Source organism: Tetrahymena thermophila (genome assembly GCF_000189635.1).
Source record: "Tetrahymena thermophila SB210 genomic scaffold scf_8254689, whole genome shotgun sequence".
Taxonomy (NCBI): domain Eukaryota; phylum Ciliophora; class Oligohymenophorea; order Hymenostomatida; family Tetrahymenidae; genus Tetrahymena; species Tetrahymena thermophila.
In genome coordinates this window covers 1-19542 of record NW_002476455.1, presented here as the reverse complement: position 1 = coordinate 19542, position 19542 = coordinate 1, and the positions used below count along the sequence as shown (strand labels likewise).

Genomic DNA, 19542 nt, shown 5'->3' with positions numbered 1-19542 from the left:
AGGATTTCAATATAATAATCAAATTATGATTAAAATAGAAATAATATATATTTAATAATTTTAAAATAAAAACATATATTTTTAAAACGTATAAATTATATGTATCTTTTTAGTAAAATTATTTAATGTAATATTAAATATGATAAAACACCATAATTAAAATAAGTAAAATTCAATATAAATAATAATAAAAATTTATAAATATGAGTATTTATTGATAAAATCACATAGTAATTATTATATTAAAATATATACATATTTATTAATTTTATTAATTGACATAATAAAAAGTACAATATAATTTGGCATATATCAACATATTAAAATTTACTTAAATTCAAAAAAAAATTTTTTACTTGTTATTTATTTATTTTTTATCAGCATTCAGATATTTGAATTAATTACTAATTTGTAAATTTTTACATTTTTGAATTTTAATCAATATGTTTTAAAATAGAATTTCAGATTTCATTTAAATATAAATCATTTGGATTAATAGATTTGATTAATTAATAATAAATAAATTAATTAATATTTTTAGAAAACACAGTAAAGGATAGTGTAACAAAATTTTTAGAAGAAATATATCTTTTCAAGACAGCAAGAAATTTAAAGAAAGTAAACTGAGTAATTCAACAAATAACTTACAGGTAAACTCTAAGCTTCAAGCTTAATAAAAACTTTTTTAGAAGCACTTTAATCTATTAATAATAAAACAAAATGAATGCACCTAGAGAAAATGGTTATGATAGTAGTAAATAATTTAAAGACAGTGAAAGAAAGCCTTATTGATGATATCCTAGACTGGTAGAATATAAAACTCTATAAAATTATATATAATATATTAGACATCAGATTAAATATTTATAAACTTATAATCTTGTAAGCCCTGTTATATTAGCTAACTCAAAGAAGATTTCCTCACTGATCATTTCAATAGAGTATCTAAATTAGGTTTAAGATATAAGAAGTTGAGTTTCTCTCAGATACCAATCTATGAATCTAATTTTTCCATTTCCATCGTGCAAATTAAAATAGTATATTATATTTATGTAATTGGTTATTATATAACAACCAAAGGGTACTACTATTATAACCGTCAATGCTATTAAACTTAAATATAAGTTGCATGAAATATATTTTTGAAACTGTCATATAACTGTAATCTACTAATATTTAAGAATTTATTGCAGCTGTAAATATATATATTCCTTTGTCTTCTATATCAAAAGATTTAACAACTATAGATAAAAGTTATGTCTTGTGTAATCTTAAAACTCAAAATTATATCGACTCAGAAAGTGGAAAACTAAATTTGTTATCTTGTTTTACAAGATATATAAGTTAATTAATGATTAGAGATAATAATTATTTTTATCATTGGTCGGATACAAATGCATCCATACAATTTTAATGAGGTAGTAGTACATAATTCAGAGCTTCGGGTTGTTGCCGAATTCATTTTAATAATCAATATTTTAACTTTAAATAATTATTCATAGATTGGAGGTGTCTCGTAGCACATATTTGTGCACATTTAAATCTAATTAGAATACAGGAGTAATGCTTACAGCTATAAATTCATCTAATTAGTTGTTGTTTTTTACAATTAGAATAAAAATATTATTAAAAAGAAAAACTATCAAAATTAATTAGATTTTATTAATGGAATCATATTTAATTTCTTAAAATATTTTTTATTTTTTAGCTATTTGTGAAACTTTACAAACATAGAACCAATTTATTTTATCAATTAATCAATGTTATCAAATTTAACCTATTAAGTAACTGACTGTTAGTTTTTAAAATTATTATTATTTTTTATTTAAAAATAATGACAAAATAATATATGAAATAAATGCTATTTAGTAGATTATGTATTAGATTATTTAACCTTGATAGCCAATTAGTTTCAAATATTGGTATTTAAATCAAATTTTTAAAACAAGCAACTTTTTACTAAATTTAATTATTAAATTTTATATAAATTTTTTATTTAATCTAAATTTTTAAAAACTCAAAAATAAAATGTATTAACTATTTTTTTTAATTTATATTCTTCTGACCTCTCAAAACTTAAATTAAATAACACATTCTATATTGAAATTTCATGCAAATTGAACTAGCAAATAGCACAGTGGGTTTGCATTTAACCAAAATAAATAATTCTATAAAATAATTATTTATTTACGAGTTTGTAAAATATTAATTAAAATTGCAATTTATTAAGGTATAAATCAAATTTTTGTAATATAAGTTGAAATTTAAATTTCATAAAAACTTTGAAATATTAGGGCTTTGCCAAAATTTTATTTATTTTTTGAAATTTTTTGTTTAGGATATAATAAAAATTATTTTAATTTGCATTAGATAGCGATTCTATTATATAAATAAAATAGATAATATTATAATAAAAATTAATTTTAACCATTATCAATTAGCTTTTAATAAAAAAGATATTAGTATATTTGTAGATTAGTGAATAGGCACTTTGATTAATTAAATATCCTTAAAGATCTTTAGTGTTTTTTCTTTTGTATATATATTTAATTAAAATCATAAAAGATACAGTAAAAATGTCAAAATGAGTATTATTTAAAAATTGACAAAATATTTTATCCCGACATTAACTTTTGCATAACAAAATTTATTTATTTGTTAGATACATTTATATTTTAGGTAATTTTTTGGGTCTTTATGTGTACGTTCTATTTAATATTAAATTTATCATAATTATTAAGTAATAGAGTTTATTTTATACATATATGTGTCAATCTATTTTTGCATTAGAAAAAGATTATTTTTGTTAAAATTGCTTAATATCTTATCCTTTAATAATGTACTAAAAATAGAAAATTTGTTGATATATTTAAAAATTAATTAATATTTCTTCTTGATTTTTAATCAATTTTTAATGATAAGTGAATTTTTCTTATTTCTTTTAATTATTAAGGTGTTCTTCCTCTTTATCAAAATAAAGAAGTGATTTTAGTATATATAAATTTTACATCACAAAAAAGCATCTGTTTTTAATAAAAAAGCAAACCCCTCAACCTACTTTAAGTAAGTCAGTACTCCAATTAGCAACCCCAGTCGCATAGCGAAAGTGAATAGCAAAATGTCTATGAAAGCTCAAAAAGAATTAGTCGAAATTATCTCAAACAAAATATTAAAAGAATGTTAAATTTAAAGGCCATCTATTAAGGAATTGGTCAAGTTGATCTTCAGCTAGAAAAAATACTTCTAAAAATACGAGTATCTAAGCAGTGGTGCTTATTCCCTTGTTTTAAAGGCTTATAATTCTAAACAAAAACGCTAAGTTGCTCTCAAATTTTTAGGGAGCTCAAACTAAGAGGAAAATGATGGCATTGAATCTTTGAAAAAAGAGTATGAAATGCTTCAAAAGTTTAGCCAATCATAATTTTTAGTAAATGTTTATGATTGCTTTTATTTAATGGAAGAACAAGATGATGAAGATGAAGATGGAAACGATATAATTGTTTAAACTGGAGTCAAATCCTTCTTTGTCATGGAAATGGAGCTTTGTGAGAGTAATATATTTTTCATCCATTTTTTTTTTCTTTCATTTTTTTTAAACATTTGAAAATACAAAAAATAAGATATTTTTACACTTTTTATTTACTTGACGTGGCTTACGCATCATCCTTTTAAAAATAGGTAATATAATTTTTTTTCTAAATCTTTTTTGATTTTGATAGGTTAATTAAAAAAAATTAGATTTGCACTAAATTGATTTAATTAATTTAGAAATTGAAATAGAAATTTTATTATTTAATGTAATAATACTAATTTTAATTAATTTTTTAGGATTCCTCATAATTAAGATTTTTTAATTAATATTAATTTTATCTAAAATATTAATTAAACTTAATAAAATATATAACTAATTAAAATTTATTTTTACTCTTAATTTTTTATAATTGGGTCTTTAAATCATCAATAATTTTCTTCAAATCATAATAATTAATTATTTAATTAAATATATCTGTCTAAACCATTTACTCTAGAATTAATAAATTTTGAAAATTTAATATAAATATTAACAACTCCTTTTACGACAATAACTAAAAAAAAATTCACAAAAATAAGTAAATAATAAAAATAAAAAATTTAGAAAAAAACTATTTGAATTAAATTTAAAATAATTTTGAAATTAATGAATTTAAATTTTATTTTCTTTTTTAAATAATAATTTTAAATTATCATTTTAAAAAAATAAAATTATCTAAATTTCTTTTAATTAATTAACAATTATCATGCCTTTTAAAAATTAAAAAAGGAACTTAACTCTTTTTATATTCTAAAATAAATAAAAAATAATCTTTTACTTATAAAATAGGTTGAAAACAAATATTCAAAATAAATTTAATTCAACTCTGTAAATACTAAATAAATGAATAAATTAAATTTTAAAATAATTATTTTTTCTTAAAAGATAAAACCTAAAATTTTCTCTAAGCTTTTTAAAGAAATAAATGCTAAAATTAAAAATTCTAAGACTTATAAACAAAAATTTGTTGAATTATAATTTGAAAATACTAATCATAATTAATTCAATTTTTTAATTAACTAGAAAATCTCAAATAGCTCTTTGATATCCTCAGAAAAGAATAAGTTCCACCTTCGAAAGAGTTGAAGGAAATAATAGCCATTCAAATGATAGAAGGGCTGAATAATCTTCACGTAAAAAATATTATGCATAGGGATATCAAACCTTAAAATTTCCTTGTTTGTACTTCTTAAGAGTATGGTTTCTAAATCAAACTTTGTATTAATGATTATTATAATTTTTTAATTTTTAATAAATATCTTTTATAATAAGGTGATCTAGGCTTTGCATCAGCTGTTTCTAAATCTAAAAGCTTTGTGTCTAAGGTTAAAAAATTAATTATTATTTTAATAAATTTCAATATTTTTTATAACTTTCAGAAAGGAACTGATTCATATTTTGCTCCTGAAGTGGAAGAAGGATAATCTAGAATTCAGGTTTTTAATAAAAATATTGTATAAATTTTTGAAGTTTATTTTAATTACATAGTCAGACCTCTTTTCACTGGGTCTCGTTTTATTAGAGCTAGACAATTTCAATACTCTAAATAAAAATTGGATAGATACCAAAATAAGGTATTATCTATTCAATGGAGAAAAGATACCTGAAGAAAAATATTAGATAGATAAGAATTCTAATATCTACAAAATAGCTTAAATATGCTTAAAGCCTAAGTATTTAGACAGGACTACAGCAGGAGAATTACTATCTTAAATCATCTAAATGCATGGTTAACCATTGAAATTTATATTGACTTCTATGATAATTGAGGTGATATATTAATTATTTCATAATTAATTTAAAAATACTCTAGAAGTATTCAAATATATTAAATTTCAATTTTTCCCAAAAATAATTAAATTGTAAATCTTAAAAAAGCATTTCAAAGCAAAATAATTAATTGTCTCTAACAAATTGAATCAAATAAAAATATTATTATGAGAATAATAAAAAAGAAAACTTATTTTTCTTAAAATTTTTTACATTTAAATGTTAAACACTTCATCTAAAATTATCAAATAAAAATTATGTAAATATATTTTAAAACATATTATTTATTTTTATTTTTGATTTAAATTTTAGTTTTTCTTAGCAAGTTAATAAAATAACTAAAATTGATTTTATTTTATTTGAAATATTCGAATTCAATAAATAATTTTATAACAAAAGGAATAAATACCTAAATAGGCACAGTAAATATTTGATAGAATTAATCAACAATAAAAAGATATGGTAAAAATTATTTTTAATTTAAATTTTTACAATTAATACAAATTAATGAAAATTATATGATAATTAATTTTAAAGCATAATTAATTTGACCAGCAAGCTTAGTAGATTCTTGATAACACCAAATCGAAAATTAAACAAAAAGATTTTCAAGCACAATTTACAAAAGTGGAAGTATTGTCTAATCTACTGAAAAGTCTCTATGAGCATAAAAAATATTCCAATAACTTTCAAATTCTTAGCTTTGGAAACTTTGGAATGGTATTAGCTACTAAAAAAGCCAAGCTTGACAACAAAGAAATAGTGCTAAAAATACAAAAAATAGAAGATGAATAACTAATCTAAAATGAAATTAGTATTATGTAGAAATTAAAAGAACCACTAGTGGTATAACTTTATGATAGCTATATAATAGAAAATAAGTTAGTACATGATAGATACTCAGTCTTTGAATTAGAAAAATGTTCATGTAATTTATTAAATTTTTAGTTTTAATTAAGTTTCAATTAAATAATTAAAACAACATTTTTGTCATATAAAAGGCCAATTTTAAGTAAATAAACAAATTAATCTATTAATATATTTTAAATAAAAAAGTATTTAATTCTTTTTTTAAATTTTTAAATTATTAAAAAATAAAAAATTTAATTTATAAATTTAAAAAATAATTTTTATACTTTCGTTATTGATTGCTCAATTAATTAATTTAGAAACATTCATTTATATAAAAATAACTTAAACAAAAAAATATTTAATTACATATTACCATTTATTTTATAAAAGGTTCATTAGATGAATATCTTGAAAGATAAAACAAAGAAGGATAATTAAATGAAGAAAACAAATTTTAAATGGCTATCTAAATTATAGATTCTGTCAATTATATTCATTAATTTAATATAATTCATAGGGATATTAAACCAGAAAATTTTTTGGTTTATTTAGATGGAAAATAAGCCAAAATAAAATTATGTAAATTATTTTTATTCATCATATATATTTGATTATCTTTTGAATTAAAGGTGATTTTGGCTTATCTGCTTAGATTCCAGATAATCAAGATTCAATTCAAACTATAGAAGTAGATTTTTTAATTATATATATTTAAACTAAATTTTAAAAATAATTTTATAGCGCATAGGAAATTTTGGTTATTCAGCACCTGAAATATTAAATAAAAATGATAATGAACTTAAGTTTTATACAAAGAAAGTACTTTTTTATAAAAAAAAATATTAACTTTTAAATTATTTTTTTATTTTAGTCTGATTCATATTCAGTAGGGTTATTACTAGCTTTGTTAGATAATTATTAAGATTTAAAGACAAATACTACTTCAATTTTCTCATTAATGACACAAAAGTAGTTAGATAAGCCTTTCGAAAAATCTAATATTTAAATTAACAAAAATTCAGAAATTTATAAATTTATTAACCTTCTTGTTGTTTCTGATAGTGATTAAAGGGCATCTCTTTATGATATAGTAAAATAAAGCGATGAAACATTCTTTTCGAATTCAAAAGAAATGAAATAAATCCTACAAAAAACTCTTTTGATGCAAAATCGGACTATACAAATTTATTCTCTAATGGATTTGAATAAAATTAAAAATTACAATATTGTAACGATAGATTTAGAGTAATTTTTTTTAATACTTTTAATATTTTAATGATCAATTTTATAATTTTTAAAATTATTTTATAGATAATAATTTCACTTTAATTATTATCTTATTAAAGCAAGTAAATTATTTATATATTTACTAGCTTAATTATTTAAAAAACATAAAATCTTTAAAAAGAGAAAAAAAAAAATTTTTGAAAATTTTTCTCTTTCAGCTCATTTTTTTCTTAAATAAAAAAAAATATGAATATAAATTATAAATTTTAAGTATTATGATTTTAATAATAAAATTTATGATTGAAGCAACTAAAAAAATAATTATTAAATTTAAAAATATTAAACAGTATAATTTATTAGGCAATATTTTTTTTATTTGAAAAGATTAAATTAGTTTTAAATTTCTTCATTGGTTGATTGAGACTTTCTTTTGATATTTAAATCTGCATAAAATTTTCTAATATTTTAGTATAAGTAGCTTTTTATAGTTTTAATTCATATTTTTCACTAGAATCTTAATTATTTCAATTTTAAACTTCAATCAAATATCAATTTTAATTCATTTTTATTTAAGCTTTGAACTTTAAAAGGAAAATTTTATTTGTAGATAAATCGTGATTCTATTATTATTGTTTTAGCTATTTTTTCTTTTCTTTAAATATTAAGATATTTTTTAATTTTTTAGTAGAGTTATTCAAAGCTCAAAGAATAAAATTTTTTAGGTTTTGATTTATTTACAGCAACATTGAATTGAAATTTTGTACAATTAATTAGGCAGAAGCCGAATATTTTCTAAATTCAATTTAATTATTTAAATATTGAAATTCTGCATTCGAATATCTTCAAAAAATATATATAAACATTAAAAATGAGTATATAATAATCAGCAATTTAAACAAGTTTATTTCTTGAAATTAAAAAAAGTTATAAATATTATAAATAAATAAATTTGACCATACTTTTGCTAAAAGAAAAAATTATTTTTTTTTAACTTTTATCTCTTAAAATTTTTATTTTAAATTTAAAATATTTAATTAACATTTAAAAATTGAGAAAAAAGAAAAAAATAGATTAATTAAGTCACTTCGTTAATTAGTTATTTTGTTATTAAATTGCTTACTTAATTACATACATAAATACTTATTTGCTTACATATTTACTACTCAGCTAAAAAATAATCAATTTGTTTACTTACTCCTTCAAAAACAAACTAAAATACTAACAAAGAGAGCATCCAAATTTATTTTTTTAATTCATTATTTATTCTTATATTTAAAGGGAAAATAGTATTCGTGATGCGGATGCAAAAGATTTAGCCACAGGAATAGCGTAGTGCAAGAATATCATAAGTTTGATGCTTCATTTATCGTAAAAACTTATTTTATTGTTAGATAAAAAGCAAAATTTATAGAAAAATTTGTTTATGCTGATTTACGCTTTTCACTTAGTGATTAGCTAATTAAGTCACTTCGTTAGTTAGTTAGTTAATTAGTTATTTAGTTATTAGATTGATTACTTACTTACATACATAAATACTTATTTGCTTACATACTTACTACTCAGCTAAAAAATAATCAATTTGTTTACTTACTCCTTCAAAAATAAACTAAAATACTAACAAAAGCAGCAATTTTTTTTATAATCCTTTCTCCTACAAATTTATTTTTATAATTCATTATTTATTCTTATATTTAAAGGCAAAATAGTATTGGTGCATAGGGTGCAAAAGATTTAGCCACAGGAATAGCGTAGTGCAAGAATATCACAAATTTGATGCTTGATTTATAGTAAAAACTTCATTTATTGATAGATAAAAAGCAAAATTTATAGAAAAATTTTTATATTTTGCTGATTTACACTTTTCACTTTATGATTAGCTAATTAAGTCACTTCTTTAGTTAGTTTTTTAGTTATTAGATTGCTTACTTAATTACATATATAAATACTTATTTACTTACATACTTACTACTCAGCTAAAAAGTAATCAATTTGTTTACTTACTCCTTCAAAAACAAACTAAAATACTAACAAAAGCAGCAATCTTTTTTACAATCCTTTCTCCTTCAAATTTATTTTTTAAATTCATTATTTATTCTTATATTTAAAGGGGAAATAGTATTGGTGCATAGGGTGCAAAATATTTAGCCACAGGAATATCATTGTGCAAGAATATAACAAATTTGACGCTTGATTTATAGTAAAAACTTGATTTATTGATAGATAAAAAGCAAAATTAATAGAAAAATTTGTTTATTTTACTGATTTACGCTTTTCACTTTTTGATTAGCTAATTAAGTCTTTTCTTTAGTTAGTTAATTAATTAGTTATTTAGCTATTAGATTGCTTATTTAATAACATATATAAATACTTATTTACTTACATACTTACTACTCAGCTAAAAAATAATCAATTTGTTTACTTATTCCTTCAAAAACAAACTAAAATACTAACAAAAGCAGCAATCTTTTTTTACAATCCTTTCACCTTCAAATTTATTTTTTTAATTCATTATTTATTCTTATATTTAAAGGGGAAATAGTATTGGTGATGTGGGTGCAAAACATTTATCCACAGTAATAGAGTAGTGCAAGAATATCACAAGTTTGACTCTTGATTTATGGTAAAAACTTCATTTGTTGATTGATAAAAAGCAAGATTTATAGAAAAATTTGTTTATTTTGTTGATTTACGCTTTTCACTTATTGATTAGCTAATTAAGTCTTTTCTTTAGTTAGTTAATTAATTAGTTATGTAGTTATTAGATTGTATAATTAATTACATACATAAATACTTATTTGCTTACATACTTACTACTCAGCTAAAAAATAATAAATTTGTTTACTTACTCCTTCAAAAACAAACTAAAAAATACTAAAAAAAGCAGCAATTTTTTTTACAATCCTTTTTCCTCCAAATTTATTTTTTTAATTCATTATTTATTCTTATATCTAAAGGGATAATAGTATTGGTGATAAGGGTGTAAAAGATTTAGCCACAGGAATAGCGTAGTGTGAGAATATCACAAGTTTGAAGCTTGATTTATCGTAAAAACTTCATTTATTGATAGATAAAAAGCAAAATTTATATAGCTATTTTCAGAAAATTATTTCTTGAGTCAGAAATATAAACTTAATAGAATAATAAATATTATTTAATATAATATTAAAAAAATTAAAATAAATAAAAAAAAGGTTTAGAAGCAGGTTTCGAACCAACCTGATAGAAGAAAAAAATCAAAAATGTTACTCAAACATTTAATTTTTTGATAAAGAAATTAAAATTTTTATTTCAAACATTTAATCTTGAATTAATTAATTTTTTTACATATAAAATGTATGAAAAAAAGGCTTAACTCTAAAAATTAAATGTTTGATTAAAAATTTATTTAGATTTCTTCATCAAAAAATTAAATCTTTGATTAAATATTTTTTATTTTTTTTGTTAGTTCAGGTTCGAAGCCTCTTTGGATGCCTTTTTTTATTATTTTAAATTTTCTTTAAATTTTTTAAATAATATTTATTATTCTACTAAATATTTATTTCCTACTATAGAAATAATTTTCAACAATAGAAAAATTTGTTTATTTTGATTATTTACGCTTTTTACTTAGTGATTAGCTAATTAAGTCACTTCGTTAGTTAGTTATTTAGTTATTAAACTGCTTACTTAATTACATACATAAATAATTATTTGCTTATATACTTACTACTCAGCTAAAAAATAATCAATTTGTTTACTTACTTCTTCAAAATCAAACTAAAATACTAACAAAAGCAGCAATCTTTTTTTACAATCCTTTCTCCTTCAAATTTATTTTTTTAATTCATTATTTATTCTAATATTTAAAGGTTTAATAGTATTGGTGCATAGGGTGCAAAAGATTTAGCCACAGGAATAGCGTAGTGCAAGAATATCACAAATTTGATGCTTGATTTATAGTAAAAACTTCATTTATTGATAGATAAAAATCAAAATTTATAGAAAATTTTTTTATTTTGCTAATTTACGCTTTTCACTTAATTATTAGCTAATTAAGTCAGTTAGTTATTTAGTTATTAGATTGCTTACTTAATTACATATATAAATACTTATTTGCTTACATACTTACTACTCATCTAAAAAAGAATCAATTTGTTTACTTATTCCTTCAAAAACAAACTAAAATACTAACAAAAGCAGCAATCTTTTGTTACAATCCTTTCTCCTCCAAATTTATTTTTTTAGTCATTATTTATTCTTATATTTAAAGGGGAAATAGTATTGGTGATGAGGGTGCAAAAGATTTAGCATTAGGAATAGAGTAGTGCAAGAATATCACAAGTTTGACGCTTGATTTATGGTAAAAACTTCCTTTATTGATTGATAAAAAACAAGATTTATAGAAAAATATATACATAAATACTTATTTGCTTACATACTTACTACTCAGCTAAAAAATAATTAATTTGTTTTCTTACTCCTTCAAAAACCAACTAAAATACTAGCAAAACAGCAATATTTTTTTACAATCCTTCTCCTCCAAATTTATTTTTTTAATTCGTTATTTATTCTTATATTTAAAGGCGAAATAGTATTGGTGATCAGGGTTCAAAAGATTTAGCCACAGGAATAGAATAGTGCAAGAATATCACATGTTTGACCCTTTATTTATAGTAAAAACTTCATTGTTTGATTGATAAAAAGCAAGATTTATAGAAAAATTAGTTTATTTTTCTGATTTACGCTTTTCACTAAGTGATAAGCTAATTAAGTTACTTAGTTAATTATTTATTTAGTTATTAGATTGCTTACTTAATTACATACATAAATACTTATTTGCTTACATACTTACTTTACTACTCAGCTAAAAAATAATCAATTTATTTACTTACTCCTTCAAAAACAAACTAAAATACTAACAAAAGCAGCAATTTTTAAAAAATCCTTTCACCTCTAAATTTATTTTTTAAATTTATTATTTATTCTTATTTTAAAGGCGAAATAGTATTTATGCATATGGTGTAAAATTTTTAGCCACAGCAATAGCATAGTGCAAGAATATCACAAGTTTGACGCTTCATTTATCGTAAAAACTTTATTTATTGATAGATAAAAAGCAAAATTAATAGAAAAATTTGTTTATTTTGCTTATTTACGCTTTTCACTTAGTGATTAGCTAATTAAATTACTTCGTTAGTTAGTTAATTAGTAAGTTATTTAGTTATTAAACTGCTTACTTAATTACATACATAAATACTTATTTGCTTACATACTTACTACTCAGCTAAAAAATAATCAATTTATTTACTTACTCTTTCAAAATCAAACTAAAATACTAACAAAAGCAGCAATCTTTTTTTACAATCCTTTCTCCTCGAAATTTATTTTTTTAATTCATTATTTATTCTTATATTTAAAGGCGAAATAGTATTGGTGATCAGGGTGCAAAATATTTAGACACAGGAATAGAGTAGTGCAAGAATATCACAAGTTTGATGCTTGATTTATCGTAAAAACTTCATTGTTTGATTGTTAAAAAGCAAGATTTATATAAAAATTTTTTTATTTTGCTTATTTACGCTTTTCACTTAGTGATAAGCTAATTAAGTTACTTAGTTAGTTAGTTATTTAGTTATTAGATTGCTTACTTAATTACATATATAAATACTTATTTGCTTTAATATTTAATACTCAGCTAAAAAATAATCAATCTGTTTCCTTAATCCTTCAAAAACAAACTAAAATACTAACAAAAGCAGCAATCTTTTTTTTACAATCCTTTCTCCTTCAAAAATATTTTTTTTTTAATTCATTATTCGTTCTTATATTTAAAGGGATAATAGTATTGATGCATAGGGTGCAAAAGATTTAGCCAAAGGAATATCGTAGTGCAAGAATATCACAAATTTGATGCTTGATTTATAGTAAAAATTTCATTTATTGATAGATAAAAAGCAAAATTTATAGAAAAATAAGTTTATTTTGCTGATTTACGCATTTCACTTAGTGATTAGTTAATTAAGTTACTTCTTTAGTTAGTTAATTAATTAGTTATTTAGTTATTAGATTGCTAATTAATTACATACATAAATACTTTTTGCTTACATACTTACTTTACTACTCAGCTAAAAAATAATCAATTTATTTACTTACTCCTTCAAAATCAAACTAAAATACTAACAAAGGCAGCAATCTTTTTTTACAATCCTTTCTCCTCCAAATTTACTTTTTTAATTTATTATTTATTCTTATATTTAAAGGCAAAATAGTATTGGTGATGAGGGTGCAAAAGATTTAGCCACAGGAATAGCGTAGAGCAAGAATATCACATGTTTGACACTTGATTTATGGTAAAAACTTCATTTATTGATTAATAAAAAAGCAAGATTTATAGAAAAAAATTTTTATTTTGCTGATTTACGCTTTTCACTTAGTGATTAGGTAATTAAGTCATTTTGTTAGTTAGTTAGTTAGTTAGTTAATTAATTAATTTGTTATTTAGTTATTAGATTACTTACTTAATTACATAAATAAATACTTATTTGCTTACATATTTAGTACTAAGCTAAAAAATAATCAATTTGTTTATTTACTCCTTCAAAATCAAACTAAAATACTAGCAAAAGCAGCAATATTTTTTATAATCCTTTCTCCTCCAAATTTATTTTTTTAATTCATTATTTATTCTTATATTTAAAGGCGAAATAGTATTGGTGATCAGGGTTCAAAATATTTAGCCACAGGAATAGAATAGTGCAAGAATATCACAAGTTTGACCCTTCATTTATAGTAAAAACTTCATTTACTGATAGATAAAAAGCAAGATTTATAGAAAAATTGGTTTATTTTGTAGATTTTCGCTTTTCATTTAGTAATTAGCTAATTTAGTCACTTCCTTAGTTAGTTAGTTAATTAATTAGTTATTTAGTTATTAGATTGCTTACTTAATTATATACATAAATACTTATTTGCTTACATACTTACTTTACTACTCAGCTAAAAAATAATCAAATTATTTACTTACTCCTTCAAAATCAAACTAAAATACTAACAAAAGCAGAAATCTTTTTTTACAATCCTTTCTCCTCCAAATTTATTTTTTTTAATTCATTATTTATTCTTATATTTAAAGGGGAAACAGTATTGGTGATGAGGGTGCAAAAGATTTAGCCACAGGAATAGCGTAGTGCAAGAATATCACAAATTTGACTCTTGATTTATCGTAAAAACTTCATTTATTTATAGATAAAAAACAAAATTTATAGAAAAATTAGTTTATTTTGATGATATATGCTTTTCACTTAGTGATTAGCTAATTAATTAATTCACTTCGTTAGTTAGTTAATTAATTAGTTATTTAGTTATTAGATTGCTTACTTAATTACATACATAAATACTTATTTACTTACATATTTAGTACTCAGCTAAATATTAATCAATTTGTTTACTTACTCCTTCAAAATCAAACTAAAATACTAGCAAAAGCAAACTTTTTTTACAATCCTTTCTCCTCCAAATTTATTTTTATAATTCATTATTTATTCTTATATTTAAAGGGGAAATAGTATTGGTGCATAGGGTGCAAAGGATTTAGCCACAGGAATATCGTAGCGCAAGAATATCACAAGTTTGACGCTTCATTTATAGTAAAAACTTCATTTATTGATTGATAAAAATTAAGATTATTATAAAAATTTGTTTATTTTGCTGATTTACGCATTTCACTTAGTGATTAGTTATTTAAGTCACTTCGTTAGTTTGTTAGTTAATTAGTTAGTTATTTAGTTATTAGATTGCTTACTTAAATATATACAGAAATACTTATTTGCTTACATACTTACTACTCAGCTAAAAAATAATTAATTTGTTTTCTTACTCCTTCAAAAACCAACTAAAATACTAGCAAAACAGCAATCTTTTTTTACAATCCTTTCTCCTCCAAATTTATTTTTTTAATTCGTTATTTATTCTTATATTTAAAGGCGAAATAGTATTGGTGATGAGGGTGCAAAAGATTTAGCCACAACAATAGTGTAGTGCAAGAATATCACAAGTTTGACGCTTGATTTATTGTAAAAACTTCATTTATTGATTGATAAAATTTAAGATTTATAGAAAAATTTGTTTATTTTGCTGATTTACGCTTTTCATTTAGTGATTAGCTAATTAAGTTACTTCAATAGTTAGTTAATTAGTTAGTTATTTATTTATTTATTAGATTGCTAACTTAATTACATACATAAATACTTATTTGCTTACATATTTACTACTCAGCTAAAAAATAATCAATTTGTTTACTTTCTCCTTCAAAAACAAACTAAAATACTAACAAAAGCAGCAATCTTTTTTTACAATCCTTTCTCCTCCAAATTTATTTTTTTAATTCATTATTTCTTATATTTAAAGGTTAAATAATATTGATGCATAAAATATAAAAAATTTAAGGACAGCAATAGCATTGTGCGAGAATATCACAAGTTTGAAGCTTCATTTATGGTAAAAACTCAATTTATTTATTGATAAAAAGCAAGAAATTAGTAAAAATGGATCATTTTGTAGATTTACACTTTTCACTTAGTGATTAGATAAATAATAATTTTAATATCAAAAAAATGAATTTAATAAATATATTACAAAACAAATCCTTCGATAAATATACATTTAATATATTATAACTAATAGAAAAAATCGGACATTTCAATCGAAACTATAAGAATTAGAATTATAATTAAAAGATTAATTAAAAAAATAAGTAATTTAAGTAAAATGAATAAAACTATAAAATAATTTAAATATTTATATTTATTAATTAGATTTACATTTTGCATTTCCTGGTTTTAAAATTCTACTGATTAGATACATATATGTAATCAGCGATATTCGTATGAATATTTATATATAAATGACTAAATGGTAGTTTATATATTTTTTTTTTCTTTTTTAAATCATAATTTATCTGACAGATATAGCTTTATTTAAAAATCAAGCAGAGTATTTTAATTTTGTAAAACACACTTAAACCAAATTTATATGAAATTCAAAGCTGGTTAATTTATGAGAAACTATAATAAATTATATTTATAAATAAATAAATAACTTTATGAAATTAGCTAAAAATTAAAATAATAAATTATATTTTACTCTTTTTTTATATTATAAATTTTTTTTTAATACAAGGATTTCTATGAAAAATAAAATCTAAAATCATAAATGAATAAGTACATATTGAAAATAAGAATTAGAATTAAAGATTCATAATCCGTATTTAGCAAATTTTACAAGTCTCTTCATTTTCCAAATTATCTTTAAGACATCATTCGTATATTACGCTTAAATTTAAAAAAATATAAGAACATCACTATTGAGTATTCACAATTATTATAAATAATATAAATAAGAATCTTGAATTTTTTACATATTATCTAATTTAAGAAAAGTAACTCTTTGACAGCTCTTCAAATAACCTAGAAATCCTTAGAATATTAAACTTATTATAATTAAATTTTAATTTAAAATAAGAAAGAAAATCAAATTTATTATTATCATTTAAATTAAATTAATTTTTTAATTAATAAATTAAATAAATTTATTTTTACTCATGATCTTTTATACTCAGAGTTGAGAGGTTAGTTAATTGCATTAAGGCATATCCTAAATGTATTATGCTATTTTTATGCATATGATTATTTCTTTTTTTAGTGAAAAAGAATTAACTTAAAAATTCCTTTAACATATTCAACAAATATTAAAAATTTAAACTACAGAAAATTAAATAAATAAATAAAGAGCTATTAGGAAAAGATAATTTATACCCTGAAATAAGTGTATTTTTGTATTTAGCCAAAGAAATATAAAGATCTTTAACTTCATTATTTTCAAGATTATTATTGCTATAGAAGTTTTTAAAAAAATATAATAAAATATCTAAAGAATACATTATTAATAAATAATGTATCCAAACAAAATAATTAAAGCTAATAACCAAATTTATTATATTAATAAGAAGAAAATAAAAATAAAATATTTTAATTAATTAATTATATTGGAATATCTTTTTTATTTTGAAATTGCAGAGAATAATAAATTAAAAAAGTTATTTATTTTAATTAGAAATTAAGCTAAATATTAAATAAATGGATGAATCAATTTTTATTAAATATAACAATTTTTAATACTTAAAACTTCTAATAAATCTAAATTAAAAATTAAATAAGAAAAGTTAAATGAAAATATTTTTAGAATAATAAATATTATTTAATATAATATTAAAAAAATTAAAATAAATAAAAAAAAGGTTTTGAAACAGGTTTCGAACCTGATAGAATTTTTTTATTATTTGATTGAATGGAAAATTCTCATATTTGGTCTATATTTAATTACAATAAATAATTATATAAAAATCAGTGATTAATAGAACAAAATTGCATAATTTAAAGACTTCTTATAAACTATATATATTTTATTAATATAAAGCAAAATGATCATGCCTAAAAAATTAGCGCTTAGTTCTTAGAATAATTTAGCATATAAAATATTTAGTTAAGAGTTAAAAAATGACTTTAAAAGTATTTAAATTATTTTTAAATTAAATAATATTAAATTATTTTATAAAATAAATAAAAGATTTCATCCAAAATTTGTTTTAGCTTTTAAAATAAAATTCATTTATCATAAATAGTAAAATAAGCAGAATTATTTATTATTTTATAATAACAATAATTTTAATTTGAAATTTTTTGTTTAGGATATAATAAAAAATATTTTATTTGTATTAAGTAGCGATTCTACTATATAAATTAAATAGACAATATTATTATAAATATCAATTTAATCATTATCAATTAGTTTTTAATAAAAAAGATATTAGTATATTTGTAGATTAGTGAATAGGCACTTTGATTAATTCAAAAGATATTCTGATTATCTTTTAAAATAATCAAAATATCCTTAAAGATCTTTAGTCTTTTTTGCTTTCTACCTATATTTAATTAATATCACAAAACTTACAGTAAAACTGTCAAGCTGTGCGAGAGTTAAAAATTGACAAAAGATTTGATCCCAACTCTAACTTTTGTAAAAAAAAATCTATCTATAAACTATAAACTAGAAACATTTATATTTTGGGTAAATTGTTTGGTTATGTATGTGCGCAGTCTAAATTTAAAATTATTATTCATTAATAAAGTTTATATTATACTAATATGTGTCTATCTATTTTAAATTAGAAAAAAGATACATACTTTATAAAATAAATATTATAAATATAAAAGAATTTTGTTAAAATTGATTTGTATCTAAAAATAGAAAAGTTGTTAGTGTATTTGAAAATTAATTAATATTTCTTCTTGATTTTTAATCAATTTTTACTGATAAGCAAGTTTTTCTTATTTCTTGTAACTATTAAGGTTTCCTTTATATACTAAAAAAGAAGGGACTTCTGCATATATAAATTTTACATCACAAAAAACATCTGTTTTTAATAAAAAAGCAAACCCCTCAGCCTACTTTAAGTAAGTCAGTACTCCAATTAGCAACCCCAGTCGCATAGCGAAAATGAATAGCAAAATGTCTAAGAAAGTTCAAAAAGAATTATTTGAAACTATCTCAAACAAAATCTTCTAAGATTGTTTAATTTAAAGGCCATCAATTAAGGAATTGGTCAAGTTGATGTTCAGCCAGAAAAAATACTTCTAAAATTTCGAGTATTTAAGCAGTGGCGCTTATTCTCTTGTCTTAAAGGCTTACAATTCTTAGCAAAATCGCCAAGTTGCTCTCAAATTTTTAGGGAGCTCAAACAAAGAGTATAATAATGGCATTGAATCTTTGAAAAAAGAGTATGAAATGCTTCAAAAGTTTAGCCAATCATAATTTTTAGTAAATGTCTATGATTGCTTTTATTTAATGGAAGAACAAGAAGATGAAGATGAAGATGGAAACGATATAATTGTTTAAACTGGAGTCAAATCCTTCTTTGTCATGGAAATGGAGCTTTGTGAGAGTAAACAAAAATCACATTTTTTCATCCATTTTTTTTTTCTTTCATATTTTTTAAACATGTGAAAATACATAAAATAAGATATTTTTACACTTTTTATTAACTTGACATAGCTTACGCATCATCCTTTTAAAAATAGGTAATTTAA

The 19542-nt window shown here is 20.5% G+C and overlaps 4 protein-coding genes across 4 annotated transcripts; all 4 read left to right on the top strand. All coding sequences in view use genetic code 6, as the record gives it.

The window, feature by feature from the left end:
• Window positions 1-3118: 3118 nt before the first annotated feature.
• TTHERM_01365640 (kinase domain protein) lies at window positions 3119-7472 on the top strand (the record flags this gene model as incomplete). The annotated part of the gene is made up of 11 exons (XM_001013056.2): window positions 3119-3551; window positions 4595-4789; window positions 4844-4896; window positions 4951-5007; window positions 5060-5341; window positions 5741-5803; window positions 5879-6269; window positions 6584-6772; window positions 6823-6881; window positions 6935-7012; window positions 7065-7472. 11 exons carry the CDS (start codon window positions 3119-3121, stop codon window positions 7470-7472), a joined length of 2208 nt encoding a protein of 735 aa, XP_001013056.2.
• Window positions 7473-8774: 1302 nt separating this feature from the next.
• Window positions 8775-16258, top strand: TTHERM_001365637 (kinase domain protein; the record flags this gene model as incomplete). Its single annotated transcript, XM_012796876.1, has 19 exons — window positions 8775-8788; window positions 9118-9207; window positions 9528-9617; window positions 9951-10040; window positions 10375-10464; window positions 11269-11358; window positions 11670-11759; window positions 11983-12072; window positions 12396-12485; window positions 12819-12908; window positions 13234-13323; window positions 13660-13749; window positions 14099-14188; window positions 14532-14621; window positions 14956-15045; window positions 15382-15471; window positions 15806-15895; window positions 16082-16160; window positions 16213-16258. Coding segments are annotated over 18 exons (1455 nt in total). The 3' UTR covers window positions 16083-16160; window positions 16213-16258.
• A 1618-nt stretch (window positions 16259-17876) lies between these two features.
• TTHERM_001365633 (hypothetical protein) lies at window positions 17877-18285 on the top strand (the record flags this gene model as incomplete). Its single annotated transcript, XM_012796875.1, has 3 exons — window positions 17877-17964; window positions 18023-18076; window positions 18260-18285. 3 exons carry the CDS (start codon window positions 17877-17879, stop codon window positions 18283-18285), a joined length of 168 nt encoding a protein of 55 aa, XP_012652329.1.
• Window positions 18286-18952: 667 nt separating this feature from the next.
• On the top strand, window positions 18953-19459 carry TTHERM_01365630 (kinase domain protein; the record flags this gene model as incomplete). The annotated part of the gene is made up of 1 exon (XM_001013055.1): window positions 18953-19459. The coding sequence occupies one exon, from the start codon at window positions 18953-18955 to the stop codon at window positions 19457-19459; it is 507 nt and encodes a 168-aa protein (XP_001013055.1).
• Window positions 19460-19542: the final 83 nt, after the last annotated feature.